Genomic DNA, 22206 nt, shown 5'->3' on the forward strand with positions numbered 1-22206 from the left:
GGGCAATGGCAGCCATCAGCGGCCAACAGCTCTGTCTGACCTTAGGTGTTAGCGAAGCTGCACAGCGAAAACCTTCCCTCTCATGTGCTTTAGTGGGGCATCTGCGGAGCGGTGATAAGGAGTGGACTGTTTCATTTTTTTCCCTCACTGCAGACAGTTTCAAGTCAATTAAATCTCTCATAGCACTTTCTGGAATTTAAGTTAGGGAAATTGTTTGGTTTAGAATTTATGAATTTGCAACCCTAGTCGTGATAGTGATAGCACATGTTGTAAAATGATATCTGGGTTTATTGTCATAAACCCCTCAAACAGTAAGGTAAGCATGGATGTGCTTTACTCTGATTACAGAATTATTGAACATCTAAGCATTTCTTCCTCTCACTGTGCTATATATGCCAGGAGACTCTGCCATTTCCTTTGAATTAGAGCTACAGTTTAAACTTAATCTTATCACATCTGAGTATCGGTGTTACTGCCAATTCCACATCCCCTAGTCAATTTCAATTCATCAAGTTCACCTCACATGGGAGTTTTACTCCGTTTAATGATTTTGAAGGTAACACTTCTTTTAATAGTATAAGAATGATGGCTCTAGTGTTTTCTATGCCTGGAGACAGAAACAGCATAGATGTGCGTGATGTAGAATGCTTTTTTTTCTCCAAAATGCAGAGACTTCCAGGGACTATATACTGTCAGTCTCATCAATGAATTAGACTGTAAACCGTAGGCGATTTACCTTAAAGTCAACAATTGAAATGCATTTTCCTCCTTGGTTATCTATTGTTCTATTGTTTTCTTGTGACGTAGGTTGTGGATTAATATTTTTAATTTAACCTTTTCTTTAACTAGGCAAGTCAGTTAAGAACAAATTATTATTTACAATGACGGCCTACCGGGAAGCAGTAGGTTAACTGCCTTGTTCAGGGGCAGAACAACATATTTTTACCTTGTCAGCTCGGGGATTCGATCCAGCAACCTTTACGGTTACTGGCCCAACGCTTTAACCACTAGGCTACCTGCCACCCAATATAAGCTTGTTGTTTTCATAACTGTTCACAAACTCTTCAGCACTCCCATAATCTAATGCCGCATTCACGTGCTAGTCGCAACTAGGAAACTCGTACATTTCCGACTTGCTAACAGGTTGTAGTTATACATGTGCCGTGTTCAACCAGTTAGCAAGTTGGACATTTCGTAGTTTCCTACTTCCGACTAGTACATGAACGCGGCATTAACTTGTGGTCTATGCAGCTGGCGTTCCCTGTTGTGATTCACTCTAAAGAATGAGAATGTGTTTGTTGTGTCTGAGAAAGACTGTTAAGTAGAGGCCAAACCCACCAGTTTTGAGAGAAATAAAAGCGCTCTGCTGTAGCAAGGTTGGTGAATGGTAATTATCAAAAATGAGAAAGCTTTTACCTTGCCATAAATATTTAGAGAGGAAAAACATCTATGAAAAAAATATGACATCTGAATGCAGATCTTTGTAGCCTCATTGAGTTGCCTTCCACCCCAGGCAAACAAAGCGTAATGGTGTTTGTCTGGTACATATAATGCAGAGTCAGCCAAGCACTTCTCCCTCTGAGAGGAGCCTAAAGCTCCCTGCTGGATGTCTGTCTCTGCAGCACGCAGACTGAGCACGCTCAGCAGCACTGAGCCCCCCAGTCAGTCAGGCCCTGTTTAAAGGCCAGTCTCATCCAGTCACCCCCGGCCTCCTCCCTCTTCCTTCCTGCTTCAGCCACTTTCTTCCTGCTCCAGCCTCCCCCAGTCCTCTTCAGTCTTCCCCAGCCTCTTTCAGCCTCACCCAGTCTCCTCCAGTCCTGCTCCCTCTGGTTAGAGATCTAAAAGCTTCTGGAGAGGAGGGGATCTGAGCCTCATTGAGAAGGGAATGGGGATAATAGAAGTACTCATGGGTCCACTGGTCCTGTCACGGGGTTTCCACAGTCACCAGAACGCTCCTTAAAGAGGCTCTGTGGTAGAGGGGAGGGAGCAGGTTCATTTGGAGATGGGTAACCATTTCAATCCTGCTCTCCTTGTGCCCATATTACTGCCCCAGAGAGATTGGGAGGATGTGGAGACAGGACTCAAGAGAAAGCTGTTTATTTTCAGACTGCAGTCTAACTGGAGTGGAATGTAAGTGATGAATAAAGGCAAGGGGAGGACAATAGATAACAACAGATGACTGACTTTCCCTTCACTTCCATTCCGCTGTTTGTCATTTTTCATCATGCATCTATTCTGTCAATGCGTGGGAGGAAAAGGCTATGACTGTATTCGAGCTGGAGAATAGAAAGATGGTGGACATATTTCTTGCTGTTTGCATGTGGGATGGTACGGTACAGAAAATACATCTTATAATAGGGAGGCTCACCATCTATTTTGTATTATTTCCAGGCTCCCATCTTGATGTCTTGAATTTGGTTGTCAGCCTGTTTCCATCATGCACCCTTATGGGAGACTTCTTGGGTTCTGGGGCTTGTTTTCCATCTTCAATGGCTGGTGACACATTCAGCCAGCTGGTTCAGTTAAGAAGGCTCTGCCATACACAACACTACTACCTCAGGCTATCATTCCACCCATCCCATCTCTCCCTGATGCAGCACCGCTGTTCACACCGGCAGCAGAACAGAGGAGGTTGGTTCAGTAGAGCTGGGTTAGCAGAAGATAATGCCAGACAAGTAAATCACATGCTTACTGTACTTCCATCAGCTCTGTGCTTTGGTGAAGAAGGGCGGTGTACGTGTGATTCTAGCCTCTACCACGGAGTGTCATCTATTCCATTCAGAGTTAGGTGCAGCATAGGAACTTATGTTCCCAGCCAAAAGCCAAGCACCAGGCGAGCAGCAGCTCATCTGATTGAAGTACTTGCAAAAGGCTCAAGCTGCACTGACCTGTGCCCATCAACATTCCCTCAGTAAAAATCTGAGCGCTCCCAACTTGAATAATTCATTGAAAACCAACACCAGCTGGAATAACTGTGATGTTATGATGAGAGATTCCAGTGATTGGGCCTGCAATCGAAATCTATGTGGACATAGTGTTCTAGCATATAGGCCAGTGAAGTCTGTTTTTAGATGCAGTGAGAAACAACTCAAGTTCAGGTGCACATCACAAGTGGTGGGTGTGACATCTGTAGAATGGCTGTTTAAAGACAGCAGTCTGTTACTGAAATATTTAACACAGCAGATAGAAGAAACCTTGAGTCTTTTCAAGTTCCTTTTCACTTTATTTACTGGTGTCTAAATGAGTCTTCTCAAGTTCCTTTTTACTTTATCTACTGGTGTCTATATAAATCTTCTCAAGTTCCTTTTCCCTTTATCTACTGGTGTCTAAATGAGTCTTCTCAAGTTCCTTTTCACTTTTTCTACTGATGTATTCATGAGTCTTCTCAATTTCCTATTCACTTGATCTACTGGCGTCTTCATGGATTGGAGCATGTTTTGGAGATTTTAGAGTTTTTTCTTTAGAACATATTATGTTGTGTCATTTGCTTGACACAATAATTAAGATGTAGTTATGGTTTAGATATCATGGCAGACATGCAGACCCATTATTTGAACTATGTCACTCGCAAAACTCTTGCTCTTAGATTAACTTTGCTTAAGCAGGCTCCTTTGCAAAATCTTTGTATTATCTTATCTCAGTATTATCTCTGATAAAAATATCTAACTTATTAACCTGCAGGGCTTTGATCCAAGTTGATGGAAATCCATGTTCTGTAATGGATCAAGCACCATAATGCTGTACTTAACATAGATTTTGACCAGATAACTCTCTATTATCATCATATGCCTTGATCTCATTTCATTTGGCTCAGCCAAGTATTTATTTCCTGAATCTTGTGATCCAATCTAAAAGGGAAGGCGAAATGTTATGGGCATGATAATCATTTTCTGTCTCTTTCCAGCTTCAGAGTCTTGTTACCATATTGGAAAATATTCAAAGTGCTTAGGGAGGCACATCACGCATCTCTCTCTCTCTCTCTCTCTCTCTCTCTCTCTCTCTCTTTCCCTCTGAATGTTATGGTGTGACATTCAGATTCATGTTCTAAATTTTGAAAAAGTGTTGAATTACAATACTTAATTTGTGGCAGAGGAGAAACATTTTCAATTTAGGTGGTGAACAATCAAGGCAAGTAATAGCTTACTGGAAATCAATGTAGTCCAACATTAAGACGCACACACTAGAACTTAATTTGATACAAAGCAAATGTGAGCCATGTTGACTTTTTATAGGTCTTACGTTGAAGAATATTCAGACAGTGCGTCCCTAGAGCTTATTGTATGTCATTGGTGTAATTGCTCTAGCCCTGCCAAACTTGTTAGCTGAGTGATGTGCTGTGAGTCAGACTGTCCGGCAACTGAGGACATTAAATCAGATAGATGATTCCCAACAGGCTAGTATAGATCTGAGCAAATGAGACACAGGATCATTTACATAAGAAATTAGTCTTTTGGGGGATATGCCTGTCCCATAAAGTTAGCAGTGTTTCTTGATACCCCTCTAGGTTTGCAGTTTTGTGGAGTAGCCAAAGGAAATGAGTTTAAAATGTAACCACACTTCCATGCTAATTTGCACTCACTAAAGCATGCTCCGTGCACTCCATCTGTGACCATGTGACATTTAACCTAATGAATGATTCAAGGAGATATAAATAGCACCAGTGCAACAGCTTTTTAACATCGCCCACACACATTATCCCACACTATCCATATTTCATTTTCAACGTACCTCTTTAAATTGTCCTCCTGCATTTAGTAGGTAGTAGTTTATACCATACTCAACTCCTCATCTCACAGAATACAATGAGCTGCTATATGTGATATTAGACAGATTTTGGGGTTCTAAACTTGAGACCGCTGAATATTTCTTAGTTTCTAGAATGGATCAACATATAAGGGTTTTGTAGCAATTTTTTTAAGACCGGTCAAATGGTGAAGAAATAGTTGCCTGACTTTTTCCTGAAGAATGCATCTATCGCTGTATTTCCTGGTCTTTGTCCTTGTCACGGTTGTCGTAAGAACGGGACCAAGGCGCAGCGTGTGTAGAGTTTCACATCTTTATTCCAAAGTGAAACTTCAAGCAAAACCAACCAACCGACCAACCAACCAACCAACCAACCAACCAACCAACCAACCAACCAACCATGACTACGTGGTAGCCAAAACAATATCCCACAAACACAGGTGGGAAAAATAGCTACTTAAATATGATCCCCAATTAGAGACAACGATTACCAGCTGCATCTAATTGGGAATTATACAAAACACCAACATAGACAATATAAACTAGAACACAACATATAAATATTAAACTAGACTACCCCCTAGTCACACCCTGACCTACTACACCATAGAGAAACAAGGGCTCTCTATGGTCAGTGCGTGACAGTCCTAGAATACTTTAAAAATAAAGGAGAGCCACACACTCTAGGAGCTCATATGCAAAAATGTTTTATGTCCAACGTTTCGACCGTTTTGTCCTAGAATAAACATGTATCGATCTGAAATACATTTCCTTGTTTGAAAAACTATCACTCGCTTGTTGATTTCTATACAAACATTGATCAAGGGATTTTACTGTAAAAACCTTTGCTTAAGTGGCTGCTCTACCATCAAAAACAGACGAGAAGCAATCATCAATGGTACTTGAGACATGTACTGCAAAGATGCCTGTGCTTACATAAGAAGATGCACAGTATTTTCATATTGATTCCTGACTATGTCTTTGCATGCCTTTGGCAACCACTGTTGTTCAGACACTATAATGTGTTGCTGTGAAATGTTTTGATTCATTTCCTGCGGTGGTGAGTTTGTTCCTGAGCAGAGGCCATACCCTACACTGAAAATAGAAACCCTTCAGGAGAAATCATGCTCAGAGCGCGGTGCAGATGAGACTCACAAAGCAAACAGAATCTCTTTTAAAATCTCCCTCTTCAGAGAGTGAACGCTAATCCACAGGCACCAAGTGTAGTGGGAGTCAGATCAACATGATAGGAGGCAACAGGAGACGCACCTCCACTGACTGGTTTAATAGAGTGGCACATCTAACATCTAGTCTCTGAGACTGCTGTCTACCTCATTGAAGAGACTGAAAAATGTACACAAACACTAGAAACAAAACATTGTTTTTGTGCTGTTTTTTAACATTTACTTTACTTTGGGGAGAAAAAATGTCCCCTTCTGATGTTGTCTTGTTTTTTGTTATTTTTCATTTTCTAGCCTGGAATTGTTGGAATAGGCCATATTCATCATCTGTGAACCACCCATTGGTTTCCTAAAGGATGTCAGGGATGGACATGTGCGTGCCTTCCTGAAGGGCCTAGTGATTGTATTACTTTACTGAGCAGAACGGAAGAAGGAGCAGGGTTAACAATAGCTTGTGGGGAGCAGAGGCCACCCTACATCCAAACTTTGCCAGTGTGTTTTTCCCCTCTCAGGAATAAACCCAGAGAGTAGGCCTACTCCCCACCACACCCTTCTTCCTCCCCTACTCCCAGAAAAGAACAATGTCAGGAAGACGTGTCAGCCGCTGATGTGTTCTAATGAGAGAGTGCCCCCTTTACAGACCCAGTCAGAGAACTTCATCAGTCTCCACTGGGGCCCAGTATGACAGAGTACACAGCCTCCCAACCTGTGAGCACATTAATTGGCTATTAGCTGTAATATGTGCTTTCAAGCTAGCGGGTGCTGGCACCAACCAAACTACAGTCGTTGAGAGAGAAGTGATACAGTATGTCATGGCACTGAGCTGAGCCGTGTGGAGTTGGAGTGTAAGCTAATTGTGCATTTATTTTCACAGGAGAAGTCTTGTTCTGTGAAGATGCGAGTTGTAAAGGGCTTTGACTGTTGAAAGGGGAGGGGGGGGGGGGTTGATAGCTGGATTGGAGTTATGTAACCTTGTAGCATGAATAGATGACGAGTGGTAGAAGTAGTGGTCATATACACACAGGGAATAACAACATTTCTCCACCTCCTTATCCCACACATTCTAGAGTTTTCCATGTCAAGAGGTGGATTATGCAGTACATTAAAATAGCAGCACCATTGGTTCTTTATTTAAGCGGCAATTTTGCATGTTGAAGGTAATGTTTGTGTTCTGGTCCAAGTTTTGGGGGGGTAATAATTCTTGGCAGTGTGCATAAGCCAAAGTATTCCATCTGTCTATCCACACAGGATGCTGATGCTGTTCAATGAGCCAGGTCCCTCTCTTGTCTCAGTAGCACACTAGTGTCTATTCAACACCCCAGCTCACCTGAACACTTGCACAGCCAAACACAAATATTAAAGGAAGAATCCACCCAAAAACAATAATTCCTTTCATTTAGTGTTAAATAACACTATGTGAACAAATGTTTCATTTTGGTATTATAATAAGGTTGTTAGGAACATGGAGAATTGTTGTGGAAATCTGTTGCAGCTTAAGTCAACTACAAAATCCACAAATCAAATCAAATGTTATTTGTCACATGCGTCGAATACAACAGGTGTAGACCTTACTGTGAAATGATTAATTACAAGCCCTTAACCAACAATGCAGTTCTAGAAATAGAGTTAAGAAAATATTTACTATATAAACTAAAGTGATTTTTTTGGTAAAAAACAATAAAATAACAATAACGAGGTTGTATACAGGGGGCACGGGGACCATGTCAATGTGCGTGGGTACAGGTTAGTCGAGGGAATTTGTCTATGTAGGTAGGGGTAAAGTGACTATGCATAGATAATAAACTGGTGTAAAAACAAAGGGGGGGGGTCAGTCAATGTAAATAGGTTGGCCATTTAATTAATTATTCAGCAGTCTTATGGCTTGGGGGTAGAAGCTGTTAAGGAGCCTTCTGGACCTAGACTTGGCGCTCTGGTACTGCTTGCCATGCGGTAGCAGAGAGAACAGTCTATGACTTGGGAGACTGAAGTCTTTGACTATTTTTTGGGCCTTCCTCTGACACCGCCTAGTATATAGGTCCTGGATGGCAGGAAGCCTGGCCGTAGTGATGTACTGGGCCGTACGCACTACCCTCTATAGCGCTTTACGGTTGGAGGTCAAGCAGTTGCCATACCAAGCGGTGATGCAACCAGTCAGGATGCTCTCGATTGTGCAGCTGCAGAACTTTTTGAGGATCATGGATTCCATCCGAAATTAGTCACCCGAGGGGGAAAATGTGTTGTCATGACCTCTTCACGACTGTCTTGGTGTGTTTGGAGCATGATAGTTGGTGATGTGGACACAAAGGAACTTGAAACTCTCGACCCGCTCCACTACAGCCGCATCAATGTTAATGGGCCTGTTCGGCCCTCCTTTTCCTGTTGTCTTCAATAAGCTCCTTTGTCTTGCTCACATTGAGGGAGAGGTTGTTGTCCTGGCACCACACTGCCAGGTCTGACTTCCTCCCTATAGGCTGTCTCATTGTGGTTGGTGATCAGGCCTACCACTGTTGTGTCGTCAGCAAATGTAATGATGGTGTTGGAGTCGTGCTTGGCCACACAGTCGTGGGTGAACAGGGAGTACACGAGGGGACTAAGCACGCACCTCCAGTGTTGAGGATCAGCGTGGCAGACGTGTTGTTGCCTACCCTTACCACCTGGGGTGGCCCGTCAGGAAGTCCAGGATCCAGTTGCAGAGGGAGGTGTTTAGTCCCAGGGTCCTTATCTTAGTGATGAGCTTTGTGGGCACTATGGTGTTGAACGCTGAGCTGTAGGTGGGAAACGGCAGTGTGGCGTGTGATTTGAGATTGCGTCATCTGTGGATCTGTTGGGGCGGTATGTGAATTGGAGTGGGTCTAAGGTTTCCGGGATGATGGTGTTGATGTGAGTCATGACCAGCCTTTCAAAGCACTTCATGGCTACCAACGTGATCATTTAGGCAGGTTAACTTCGCTTTCTTGGGCACAGGGACTATGGTGGTCTGCATGTAGGTATTACAGACTCGGTCAGGGAGTGGTTGAAAATGTCAGTGAAGACACTTGCCAATGGTCCGCGCACACTCTAAGTGCACATCCTGGTAATCCTTCTGTCCCCGCTGCCTTGTGAATGTTGACCTGTTTAAAGCTCTTGCTGACATCGGCTATGGAGAGCGTGATCACACAGTCATCCGGAACAGCTGGTGCTCTCACGCATGCTTCAATGTTGCTTGCCTCAAAGCGAGCATAAAAGACATTGAACTCGTCTGGTAGGCTCACGTCACTGGACAGCTCGCGGCTGGATTTCCCTTTGTAGTCCGTGATAGTTTGCAAGCCCTGCCACATCCGACGAGATTCAGAGCTGGTGTAGTAGGATTCAATCTTAGTTCTATATTGACGCTTTGCCTGTTTGAAGGTTTGTCTGAGGGCATAGCGGGATTTCTTATCGGCGTCCGGATAAGTGTCCTACTCCTCTGTGTGTGTGGAGTAATGCAATGCTCTTTCTATGGACTGGCTGGCTAGCTAACAAACATGGCTACACACAATAACACCAAAGACATTATCAGCATGTAACGTAGTTAGCTGTAAAATCGCCTAAACAAACTGCACTATCAATTTAGTCTAAAATCATACCATGTTCAACCTGCAGATCGATGTGCCTCACAGAGTGGGGTCAACATTCGCAACAGCAGATATACACTGCTCAAAAAAATAAAGGGAACACTTAAACAACACAATGTAACTCCAAGTCAATCACACTTCTGTGAAATCAAACTGTCCACTTAGGAAGCAACACTGATTGACAATACATTTCACATGCTGTTGTGAAAATGGAATAGACAACAGGTGGAAATTATAGGCAATTAGCAAGACACCCCCAATAAAGGAGTGGTTCTGCAGGTGGGGACCACAGACCACTTCTCAGTTCCTATGCTTCCTGGCTGATGTTTTGGTCACTTTTGAATGCTGGCAGTGCTTTCACTCTAGTGGTAGCATGAGACGGAGTCTACAACCCACACAAGTGGCTCAGGTAGTGCAGGAGACAGGCCAGTACATCAGGAGACGTGGAGGAGGCCGTAGGAGGGCAACAACCCAGCAGCAGGACCGCTACCTCCGCCTTTGTGCAAGGAGGAGCAGGAGGAGCACTGCCAGAGCCCTGCAAAATGACCTCCAGCAGGCCACAAATGTGCATGTGTCTGCTCAAACGGTCAGAAACAGACTCCATGAGGGTGGTATGAGGGCCCGACGTCCACAGGTGGGGGTTGTGCTTACAGCCCAGCACCGTGCAGGACGTTTGGCATTTGCCAGAGAACACCAAGATTGGCAAATTCGCCACTGGCGCCCTATGCTCTTCACAGATGAAAGCAGGTTCACACTGAGCACATGTGACAGAGTCTGGAGACGCCGTGGAGAACGTTCTGCTGCCTGCAACATCCTCCAGCATGACCGGTTTGGTGGTGGGTCAGTCATGGTGTGGGGTGGCATTTCTTTGGGGGGCCGCACAGCCCTTCATGTGCTCGCCAGAGGTAGCCTGACTGCCATTAGGTACCGAGATGAGATCCTCAGACCCCTTGTGAGACCATATGCTGGTGCGGTTGGCCCTGGGTTCCTCCTAATGCAAGACAATGCTAGACCTCATGTGGCTGGAGTGTGTCAGCAGTTCCTGCAAGAGGAAGGCATTGATGCTATGGACTGGCCCGCCCGTTCCCCAGACCTGAATCCAATTGAGCACATCTAGGACATCATGTCTCGCTCCATCCACCAACGCAACGTTGCACCACAGACTGTCCAGGAGTTGGCGGATGCTTTAGTCCAGGTCTGGGAGGAGATCCCTCAGGAGACCATCCGCCACCTCATCAGGAGCATGCCCAGGCGTTGTAGGGAGGTCATACAGGCACGTGGAGGCCACACACACTACTGAGCCTCATTTTGACTTGTTTTAAGGACATTACATCAAAGTTGGATCAGCCTGTAGTGTGGTTTTCCACTTTAATTTTGAGTGTGACTCCAAATCCAGACCTCCATGGGTTGATAAATTGGATTTCCATTGATTTATTTTTGTGTGATTTTGTTGTCAGCACATTCAACTATGTAAAGAAAAAAGTATTTAATAAGATTATTTCATTCATTCAGATCTAGGATGTATTATTTTAGTGTTCCCTTTATTTTTTTGAGCAGTGTACTTTTGAGAAGATGGGGAAACGTTGCCCATGCTACGTCAATGAGCAACGCGGTGCATTCTGAACGATTCTGGGACAAGGAGTGCTCTCCTTCAAGGAGTGAATGGGAGTCTATTGGGCACTAGCTCAAAAACCCAACATTAGCACGAATTCCGTCAACAAGACGTCAACAAGAACATTCTAAATATTTTCCAAGATGTGAGATTAACTTGCAATCTGTAGTATCATATAGCTTTGGAATCGTGACATAAGGGGCTTTCGAGGAAAATAGGCACGTTTCTCGATATATACACTGACTTTGAGAAGGGATTGTGTAACTATTAGCTTAGCAACTGCATGGCGCGGCATGACAACGTGAGCGCGATTGGTCGACAGTCTGCTGGGTGGAGTATTATAAGGTCCATCGTTCATTGGATTCCAATCTCCTTTCTATAATATCTCTGGCAATGGCAACATGCAATGCACCCTGAACAAAAGAGGCTGACAAATAGGAAAAATGTGCTAAGCCCTCCATTAAATTATACATTTCTCAAGGTTGGAATATTGCAAAAATATGATCAATGGCTCATTCAAGAGAAGACATCGGCCAGTATTGAAATCTGACATGTATGATAGACGTTTCCGTGATGTAAAAGTCGTATTCCTATTAACTTCCAGTGTAGTGAGAGTGACTTTGTCACAATGTTGCGTCATACCGGACAGATTTTGGGGTAATAAGGTTACACACAAGGGCAATTTATAAGGGCCTAACGTGTGTACTGAGGGTGTACATTTTTCCCATATTTTTTGTCAACAGGCAAAGATTTACAGTGTTTTTGTCAACACAACTTTGCCTCAGTCAGTTACCATGGATGCAGTGCCTCAACTTGGAGGTGTCAAAGACAAACGGTTCCTGGTTGAAATATGTTCTCCCTGTGAGGCCACCAGAAGATGTAATGTATATATTTTCTTCTTCAGAGTACTCTTATCACAGTGATTTCTTCAGAAAGGTTACTGTTAGTGTTTTGTGGGGAAAATGTAATTGAAAATGATGGCATGATATGATAGCTTTAAAAATATAATAGCACTTTGTAGTCCGTCATAATTATTTAATTGGGTTGGAAAGGGGATGTAAAGGGTTAATGTAGACCTTCAGTGTGTTTTCTTCCCTCTGTCCCTGCTGACCTCCCCTCACTCAGCTGGAGAGCAGCTTTAATCCATCATCATGTATTTCATCTGATAGAGTTTGATATGGTGCCTCATGGTACAGCAGCACAGATGAGCGCTGTTGAGTCTTAATTACCTATTATACCCAGATGAGACATTCATCTCACTGAACAACTGAGGAGAACAGTGATCGGCAGGCAAGAGTGGAGCTCTGGTGCAATGTGTCTTATTGTCCTGAAATCCCTGTTTTCCCATAAAACAGCAGAAATCCTCCCTCGTACGGTTTGCCCTGGGTTGGTTCTGTGTGTTCTGTCATGGGGGTTAGCATAGGGAACACATGTTTTGCTGCAGCATACAGACCTACTCACTGTATCTAACTTTCTCTCACTCTGCGGTGGCACTCCTTTTGTAAACCTCCCCCTTGCCTCTTGTTGCCATAATCCCTTTGCTATATTGTGCTGTTTGCCTTCCTGAACCAGGAATAAAGGCACTTTGTGTGTCCTGTTTCCCTCTTCATGTTGTCTCTCAGCCTTCCTCCTCTGTGGATGTGCCACAGTAAGCACATGGCCCTAACTGACTTGTCCTGATGTGCACACAATGGAGCGCACTGACTGACTCACTTCACCAGGCTGGGCTGCTGCTGATAAGCTCTGGGCCTATGTTGCTGCTCTCTGTGTCTGGACCAGAGCCATCACAGTTTAAAGCAAAACCCCGCTGGGTCCCCCTTCCTGAGCCCTTCAGAACCCACCGCATACACACAGACACACACTCCCACCCACAGAGAAACAAGCCAGGAGCGAGAGACAGGCAGGGTGTTCCTCTTCCTATTATAGGAGTTGCAGTTGTATGCTACTTAAATGGAACCGCTCAGTATTAGCTGAGGAACGCTCAACTCTGTTCTCTTATATTGAAGCGGAGTTAAGTTTTGACAACTGGTCTCGCGATTTGCTATCAACAACATTGAGCCACCATCAGTCGATACTTGTAAAAATTTAAATTCTGAAAACACTTACCTGTACCTAAGTTTGTCCTGTACAACTGCGGTCCTACTGATGTGTGCTTAAATTCATACTTTTAATAAAAAAATTTTATTGAATTCAACCACCAAATGTTTCCTCATTTGTGTTGCTCATCTCAGTGTGAATGTGCTTGGTAACTCAATGTTGTTGCTAACAAATCGCATGACCAGCTATCAAAACTCAGCGTTCCTCAGCCAGACATGTATTGACATGCATCCTCCTTTCCTAATCTCCCTCTCCTTCTCCTACCGAAACATCAGTTTATCTGCTTCGTGTCATGTTTTTGAGATGCATTTCTTCTGCCTTCTACATTTTTTAAGTCTTGTCTTGTTGAACTGCGATTGGGACTTGTGTGTCAGAAGAAAGTGGGATAAAACGACTAGCTATAAGCATTTATAAATATATTAATGCATTCATTTATAATTCATTACACAGACTTGGTTCATAGTGTTACTGAGTTTTCAACACTCTCTTTCGTCTTAGAGGAGATCATCACTGAATTACTGTACCATTTTTGTCAGAGCGCACTGAGCATGCAGCAGTTGAGTGGTTCCTCTGTGTTCAATAGGCATACGAGGCTGCCTACATGTTTTAGGGGTTCCTGAGTTCTTGTCCCAACAAAAGAGCCTTTGGGATGACACTGCCCATACTATTACAAGTTGCCTAGGTTACCCTGTCTGCAAAACATCAACCCCTGACCCAGCCGGCGCTCTAGCCTTTCACTCCTGATGAAAGCGTCTCAGAAGGCCTAATTAATCACCAGCATAAGCAGTCACATGAATGAGCCTGGAGGCATGTTTGCTGGGATTGGCAGACTTTTAGAACTTTATCAGGGTCCGAGCCTAATCATTGTGTCCGTGCCTAATCATTGTGTTCTTCTCCCATCCAAGAATGGAGGCATACCTTTGCTCATCAAAGCAACTGAAACTTTCAATGCTGTATGTTTCATTTACCGTAAGGTTCTGCTTGTCTTTTCTTAGTCAACCTTGTGTTATTTTTCTTTGTTCTTCAACGTAGCCCTGTTTCTTTGTGTTCTGGAACGTAGCCCTGTCTTTCATTTCTGTTCATTGATTTCACCTGTGTTCGTTTCTCACCTGGTCTCATCAGCTCCCTATTTAGTTCAGTTCTTTCTGTTTGTATGGTTGTGAGGTATTGTTTGTTTTTGACTGCCTACCTGTGTTTGACCATTGCCTGCCTACCTGTGTTTGACCATTGCCCGCCTACCTGTGTTTGACCATTGACTGCCTGCGACCATGATTCCTGCCTTCTGCGAAGGCTTAATAAACATCTGCCGCATTCTGCGCGTGAATATACACCTTTTTCTCCCTGAGTATTCGTTACACTTACGCTACCCATCTTCAGGCATTATAGTGCCCTCCACTAATATTGGCACCCTTGGTCAATATGAGCAAAACGGGCTGTAAAAAAAAAAAATCGCATTTTTTTAATCCTCTTGGTCTTTCATTCAAAATATTCACACGGAATCTAAACTTTAATTAAAATAAATTAAAAATTAAAACAAATTGTTTTCTTAAATATATGTGTGCCACAATTATTGGCACCCCTTCATTCAATACTTTGTGCAACCTCCCTTTGCCAAGATAACAGCTCTGAGTCTTGTCCTATAATGCGTAATAAGGTTGGAGAACACATGGCAAGGGATCTGAGACCATTCTTCCGTACAGAATCTCTCCAGAACCTTCAGATTCCAAGGTCCACGCTTGTGGACAATCCTCTTCAGCTCATCGCACAGGTTATATATGGGGTTTAAGTCAGGGGACTGGGATGGCCATGGAAAAACCTTGATTCTGTGGTCAGTGAACCATTTTTGTGTTGATTTTGACATGTGCTTTGGATCATTGTCCTGCTGGAAGATCCAACCACGGCCCAGTTTAAGCTTCCTAGCAGAGGCAGTCAGGTTTTGATTTAAAATCTGTTGGTACTTGATGGAGTCCATAATACCATGTGTCCTAACAAGTTGTCCAGGGCCTTTGATTGAAAAACAGTCCCACAACATCAAAGATCCTCTACCATACTTCACAGTTGCGATGAGGTACTTTTCTGCATGGCTGTCTATCTGTCTACACCAAACCCACCTCTGCCGTTTGTTTCCAAAAAGCTCTATTTTGGTCTCATCTGACCATAGAACCCGGTTCCATAGAAAGATCCAGTAACGTTTGGTAAACTGTAGGCGCTTCAGTTTGTTGTTTGATGACAGCAAAGGCTTTTTTATGGCAACCCTCCCAAACAACTTGTGGTTATGTAGGTAATTTCTGATCATAGTTTTGGAGACTTTCTGACCCCAAGGCCCAACTAACGTCTGCAGCTGTGATCCTGAGATTTTTTGGCAACTCAAACCATCCTCCTCCTCACTGTGCGTGGGTTCAATATAGACACATGTCCTCTTCCAGGCCGATTGTTAACATCTACAGTTGCTTTAAACTTCTTAATTATTGCCCTGATAGTGGAAATGTGCATTTTCAACCGTTGAGTTATTTTCTTATAGACATTTCCTGATTTGTGCAGCTCAACCTTTTGTCTCACATCATTACTGTATTCTCGGGTCTTTCCCATAGTGGTGGATGACTATGGAAACTTGGCCTGTGTGTCACCTTATATTTACACTACCGGTCGAAAGTTTGGACATACCTACTCATTCAAGGGTTTTTCTTTATTTCTACTATTTTCTACATGGTAGAATAATAGTGAAGACATCAAAACTATGAAATAACACATATGGAATCATGTAGTAACCAAAAAAGTGTTATACAAATCAAAATATATTTGATAGATTCTTCAAATAGCCACCCTTTGCCTTGATGACAGTTTTTGCACACTTTTGGCATTCTCTCAACCAGCTTCACCTGGAATGCTTTTCCAACAGTCTTGAAGGAGTTCCCACATATGCTGAGCACTTGTTGGCTGCTTTTCCTTCACTCTGCGGTCCGACTCATCCCAAACCATCTCAATTTGGTTGAGGTCGGGGGATTGTGGAGGCCATGTCATCTGATGCAGCACTCCATCACTCTCTTTCTTGGTAAAATAGCACTTATACAGCCGGGAGGTGTGTTGGGTCATTGTCCTGTTGAAAAACAAATGATAGTCCCACTAAGCCCAAACCAGATGGGATGGCGTATCGCTGCAGGATACTGTGGTAGCTATGCTGGTTAAGTGTGCCTTGAATTCTAAATAAATCACAGACAGTGTCACCAGCAATGCGCCCTCACACCATAACACCTCCTCCTCCATGCTTTACGGTGGGAAATACACATGGCAGTTGGAACCAAAAATCTCCAATTTGGACTCCAGCCCAAAGGACACATTTCCACCTGTCTAATGTCCATTGCTCATGTTTCTTGACCCAAGCAAGTCTTTTCTTCACATTGGTGTCCTTTAGTAGTGGTTTCTTTGCAGAAATTCAACCATGAAGGTTTGATTCACACAGTCTCAGCTGAACAGTTGATGTTGTCTGTTACTTGAACTCTGACGTATTTATTTGGGCTGCAATTTCGGAGGCTGCTGTCACGTCGGCATAAATAATTCGGGAAACATGCGCAGGAATGCATAATAGTGTTTTTTATTAAACCCAAATTACGGTGTGCCGTGTAAGGGCACGGGGACGAAGACCAAACAAACACGTATGCAGCTGCCGAAGTTGTGTCATCGCCGGACGGGCAAGTTGCCGCTGCCGGAGTTGCATCGGACTGATCAGTAGCAGTGGCGTCGGATGGACCGGTTGTGGCGGCGTCGTAAACTTTCAACGTTATTGACATTTTTCGTATTGACTGACCTTCATGTCTTAAAGTAATGATGGACTGTCGTTTCTCTTTGCTTATTTGAGCTGTTCTTACCATAATGTGGACTTGGTCTTTTACCAAATTGGGCTATCATCTGTAAACCCCCGTATAACTGATTGGCACAAATTCATTAAGAAGGAAAGACATTCCACAAATTAATTTCTGTGGTGTACTCCACTCAATATTTATTTTTGGCTTAACTACACTGCTTATAATTCATATATTCTGTCTTCTTATACATGTACCACCTAATAGGATTTAGTTTTATTTTGTGTATGTGTGAGTTAAGTTTTGTTTTGCCCTCTATATGGCGATCCCATTCAACAGTACAATGAATGTCAATGTTTGTATCGATGTCTTTTTTATCGGAAAATAATAAACGTTTATATTATATATATTTTTTAAAGGCACACCTGTTAATTGAAATGCATTCCAGGTGACTACCTCATGAAGCTGGTTGAGAAAATGCCAAGAGTGTGCAAAGCTGTCAAGGCAAAGGGTGGCTATTTGAAGAATCTCAAATATATTTTGATTTGTATAACACTTTTTTGGTTACTACATGATTCCATATGTGTTGTTTCATAGTTTTGATGTCTTCACTATTATTCTACAATGTAGGAAATAGTAAAGATAAAGAAAAACCCTTGAATGAGAAGGTGTTCTAAAACTTTTGACCGGTGTATACCCGGTGAAACAGGAAGTCATGGCTTACCACTTAAGTGTTCCTAATCACTCGGTTGAACTTAAAAAACGTAAAATATGAATGAAAATATACTTCAGTTAGATTTTACTCATAAGAATTTCTAGGGGTGCCAATAATTGTGACACATGTTTCGGAGAAAAATATTTATTTCACTTTTTTTCAATCATTTTACTTCAATTAAAGGTTCGATTTTTGTGAATATTTTGAATTAAAAACCAAGAGGATAAATAGAATAAATTGTTTTCACAGCCCGTTTTGCTCAAAAGTATTTACCAAGGGTGCCAATATTAGTGAGTTGGCTGACCATATTGTGTTCATTTCTGCTGTTGTTCAAGCGACTCTCGTGATTATTCATAATCATACACCATATTTAGCATGTGACCAAATACAGTACTTAAAGAAGATATTGGCTGTATTGCAAACACGTAAAAGACACACCCTTCCCCTCAGACCTCAAAATTAAGTGGACACTTCTAATGACGTATGAGGATTTGACACTTGCAGGACAAGGGGCGAGGGAAGAATGAATTCATTTTAAATGGACCGCCCTTGATGAATGGACCGCCCTTGATGGAAATGTGTCACTCGTTCGTCCCACGGTTGTTTTCAGTCATCATGGAACCACCAGTAGTTGTTGTGTGTGCTCTATATGCGCTAGTCAATTATGATTTGCATTTCATATCTTGGCTGGAAGACAACGCATCTGCAGACATCGAACACTATCCGACGATATCAAGTAAATCGAAAATTACAATGTATAAGTGTGATAGCAGGGACAGTTCTATGCGCTAGCTAACTTTTCCAACAGCTAGCCAAACTAAAACATAATTACTTTTATGATTCGTGTTTTTGCCGTCATGTGCATTAACAGCACAGTTTCTAACTTTTTTACTTACACTTGTATGTTGGTTTTAAGTTTTGGTATACTTTTCTTAGCGGATCTACAATCATCGCGAATTGAATTATGGGGCGTTTCAGGCCCCAGCGTGAACAGAATTGTACACTCGCACAGTTGCCAACTTCCCTTGCTTGGCTAATTGTTTGGACCGACGGCAAAGATGGTCGTGGGGATTCCACCAAGAGCATAAGGCCAGGGTAAGTGGAGGAGGGTGTGTCTTTAATGAGTTTGAAACGCAGCCAATAACAAGGTTGTTTGTTTCATAGGAAAGTCCAATGCTGCTCTGCATTCATACCACTGACTCAAGTAATAAGATTAAATGCTCTACTTTGTCACCATAGCAGGCTAGCAAGGGCAGCAGATATGCTGCACTGATGTATAATGCAGCACTGTGTTCCTGATAGAGACCATACAGATAGATAGACTATTGGCGGTACTGTTTTCTGTCTCTGAAAGTATACCATTCAATCTGAGGTAAACAATAATCAACCATCTGTTATGTTTATTTTGAGTTTTAGATAATTCATTAAAAGCACATATTTCCTTCTGAATTTGTTGGATGTTTAACAGTAGCATTACTTGTTAATGTATATCTATTCTTGGTTTGGAAAACACATTTTTCATACCTGGAAAAGAAACGGAAATAGTTTTTTCCCCCCACTGTTTAGCTCCATTTTCTTTTAATCAGGGTTTCTGTGAAAGGGTAATGGTTCATTGTCGTGCTGCCATCAAACAGATTCTCATAGTGATGTTTCAACTCTAGTCTAATTCTCACCCCATTTTTTTTTCTTCTTCCATATGACCTCATGTTAGAGGAAATTTAATTTGGCTTGTCAAAGCAATTGTTTTAGTCTGCTGAGTTGATCTGGAAATAGCTGGAGGCAATCTAGATTCGTTGGCCCCTTGACATTTTGTTTGGTTTCATGTTAATTATCACAATTTTTTTGTTACAGTATGTTGTTACCCAGGTAAAACACTGTATAATAGTACATTAGGATATGAATTACCTTATTTTCTCTTCATGTAGTTGTCTGGGGAGTGTGCATCCTATCACATGCCCACATCTGACAGTCCATTCAGCCCAGGGACCTCCCTGACCCCACAGTCTGTGTCCTGACCGGTGCCTCCGGAGCTGATCTCCCTTACTGTTCTGTTACAATGGCCGTGCACACTCTGCCTTGTTTTGTCAAATCAAATGTTATTTGTCACATAGACATGGTTAGCAGATGTTAATGCGAGTGTAGCGAAATGCTTGTGCTTCTAGTTCCGACCATGCAGTAATATCTAACGGGTAATCTAACAATTTCACAACAACTACCTACAAGTGTAAAGGAATGAATAAGAATATGTACATAAAAATATATGGATGAGCGATGGCCGAACGGCATAGGCAAGATGCAGTAGATGGTATAGAGTACAGTATATACATATGAGATGAGTTATGTAGGGTATGTAAACATTATATTATGTGGCATTGTTTGAAGTGTCTAGTGATACATTTATTACATCAATTTTTTCATTATTAAGTGGCTAGAGATGAGTCAGTATGTTGGCAGCAGACACTCAATGTTAGTGATGGCTGTTAACAGTCTGATGGCCTGTAAGACAGATAAGCTGTTTTTCAGTCTCTCGGTCTCAGCTTTTATGCACCTGTACTGACCTCGCCTTCTGGATGATAGCGGGGTGAACAGGCAGTGGCTCGGGTGGTTGTTGTCCTTGACGATCTTTTTGGCCTTCCTGTGACATCGGGTGGTGTAGGTGTCCTGGAGGGCAGGTAGTTTCCCCCCGGTGATGCGTTGTGCAGACCTCACTACCCTCTGGAGAGCCTTCTGGTTATGGGCGGAGCAGTTGCCGTACCAGGCGGTGATACAGCCCGACAGGATGTTCTCGATTGTGCATCTGTAAAAGTTTGTGTTTTTGGTGACAATTGGCGAATTTCTTCAGCCTCCTGAGGTTGAAGAGGCGCTGCTGCGCCTTCTTCACCACGCTGTCTGTCGGTGGACCATTTCAGTTTGTCCGTGATGTGTACGCCGAAACCAATGACTACTCAGTGACATCCCCTTAAACAATGACTTTCCTCCTGGTAAACTTGAGCCCCACTGTGGTCACCATGTGAGATGTGTATTTGAGAAGAAATGGGAGACCTTGTAGGCTTAAGGTCATCACAGCAGCCAAAACAAAATGAGCAGATTGAAAACCTACAGCACTTCAGCTTGATTTTCTGCAGATTTCTCTAGGATTATTCTGGATCCATTGAAAGCTCCTAGATAGACACAGTACACTGAACCATCGTAACATAACCTTTTCCACTGATCCCCTTCAGAGTAATTTATGATGAAGCGACATTCAAGATTTGCACAAATGTATTGTCTTTTTTTCCTTGTCTTCACAGCGATCATAAATGTCATCGAGCTGTACAACAATGTCACATTCAAATCACACTGCAGCGTTCCGCTTTACAGAGCTTTCAGATGTATCATTCTGTCCTCCCTGACAGTGTAGAATCCCTCCACACTGGGATTTAAAGGAATGAGTGCATTAAATGACAGCCTTGGGGCATACCGTGTGTGGCTGTGAGAGTCATAGAGGAAGACGCAGAATCTATTTAAATTCAATTGGATTCCAGGAGTAAACACTGTAATCACATGTACCAACTGTCTGTTTGACAGCTTTAATGTTTCACTTTATCAAGCTCACCGGAGCCTTCATTTTTATTGGCTTCGTTAAATGTGTCTTTTGGTTTACAAACCACTAGCCCGTGGCTGCGCTCTCTGAAGGCTCACATCACAATGCTTGACTACATCTTTCTCAGTGACCATGGAAATCTATTATCTTGAAGAGCTGTATAAATGAATACAGTCTATTTTCTATCACGGTATATTAATGTAATACCATACAATTGTTTACTCAACATTCAGAACTGTATATTGATGTGAGTATTGTTACTGCTTTCTAAGGTGCGATAGCTGTGTGGACATAAGCAGTGTAACATCAATTCATTTATTAATGTAAGAGTTCTACTAAGTGTTCTAAGGGCGGTTACATTGACCTTGTTATTGAGGTGTTGCTCTCACCTCTCATGCATCCTCATTAACAGGCAGGGTCTATGTGTGGCTGGCTTATAGAAATATTCCTTTTTTTCTCTCTCTCGGGCTCCCACAGAAACCCCCCTGAAAGGAGAGGATGTTCTAGGAGACAAATCGTTTTCTGACTCGTCCCTGTTTGCCCACTGGGGTCAGGAGCTGAGCGCTGACAGCCGCAGGGTGGCCCTGAAGATGTTTCAGTACTACGGCTACAACGGCTACCTCAGCGACCGCCTCTCCCTGGACAGAGCCATCCCAGACCTCAGACCTGATGGGTAAGCTGAGCTATCCGAATAAAGCACAGGAAATCACTGACAATATCACCCACTTAAGCTTCTGCTGTCCCCCAAGTCATCCCAGCAGCCCAGGGGCTAACAGGACCTTCATATCCAGACTGTCTGATTTCACTATGGTCTCACTATAACACACTAGTTGTGATCGTTTTGGATACAGACTACGGAAGAGCACAAATTAGAGTCCCCAC

General features: G+C 42.9%; 1 protein-coding gene across 2 annotated transcripts in view; it reads left to right on the forward strand.

Annotated features, from left to right (window-relative positions):
• The window catches only part of LOC106562107 (polypeptide N-acetylgalactosaminyltransferase 18), a 102846-nt gene that overhangs the window by 24054 nt on the left and 56586 nt on the right, over positions 1–22206 (forward strand). The window contains exons 1-2 of one of the 2 annotated variants that reach the window (XM_014126701.2): positions 18289–18836; positions 21802–21997. In XM_014126701.2, coding sequence (XP_013982176.1) covers positions 21915–21997 — 83 coding nt within the window. In that variant the 5' untranslated portion in view covers positions 18289–18836; positions 21802–21914. Of the gene's footprint in view, positions 1–18288; positions 18837–21801; positions 21998–22206 lie in introns of those variants that run through there. The other variant, XM_014126700.2, reaches the window with a different exon arrangement.

The sequence above is a fragment of the Salmo salar genome, chromosome ssa11, assembly GCF_905237065.1.
Source record: "Salmo salar chromosome ssa11, Ssal_v3.1, whole genome shotgun sequence".
NCBI classification, from domain to species: domain Eukaryota; kingdom Metazoa; phylum Chordata; class Actinopteri; order Salmoniformes; family Salmonidae; genus Salmo; species Salmo salar.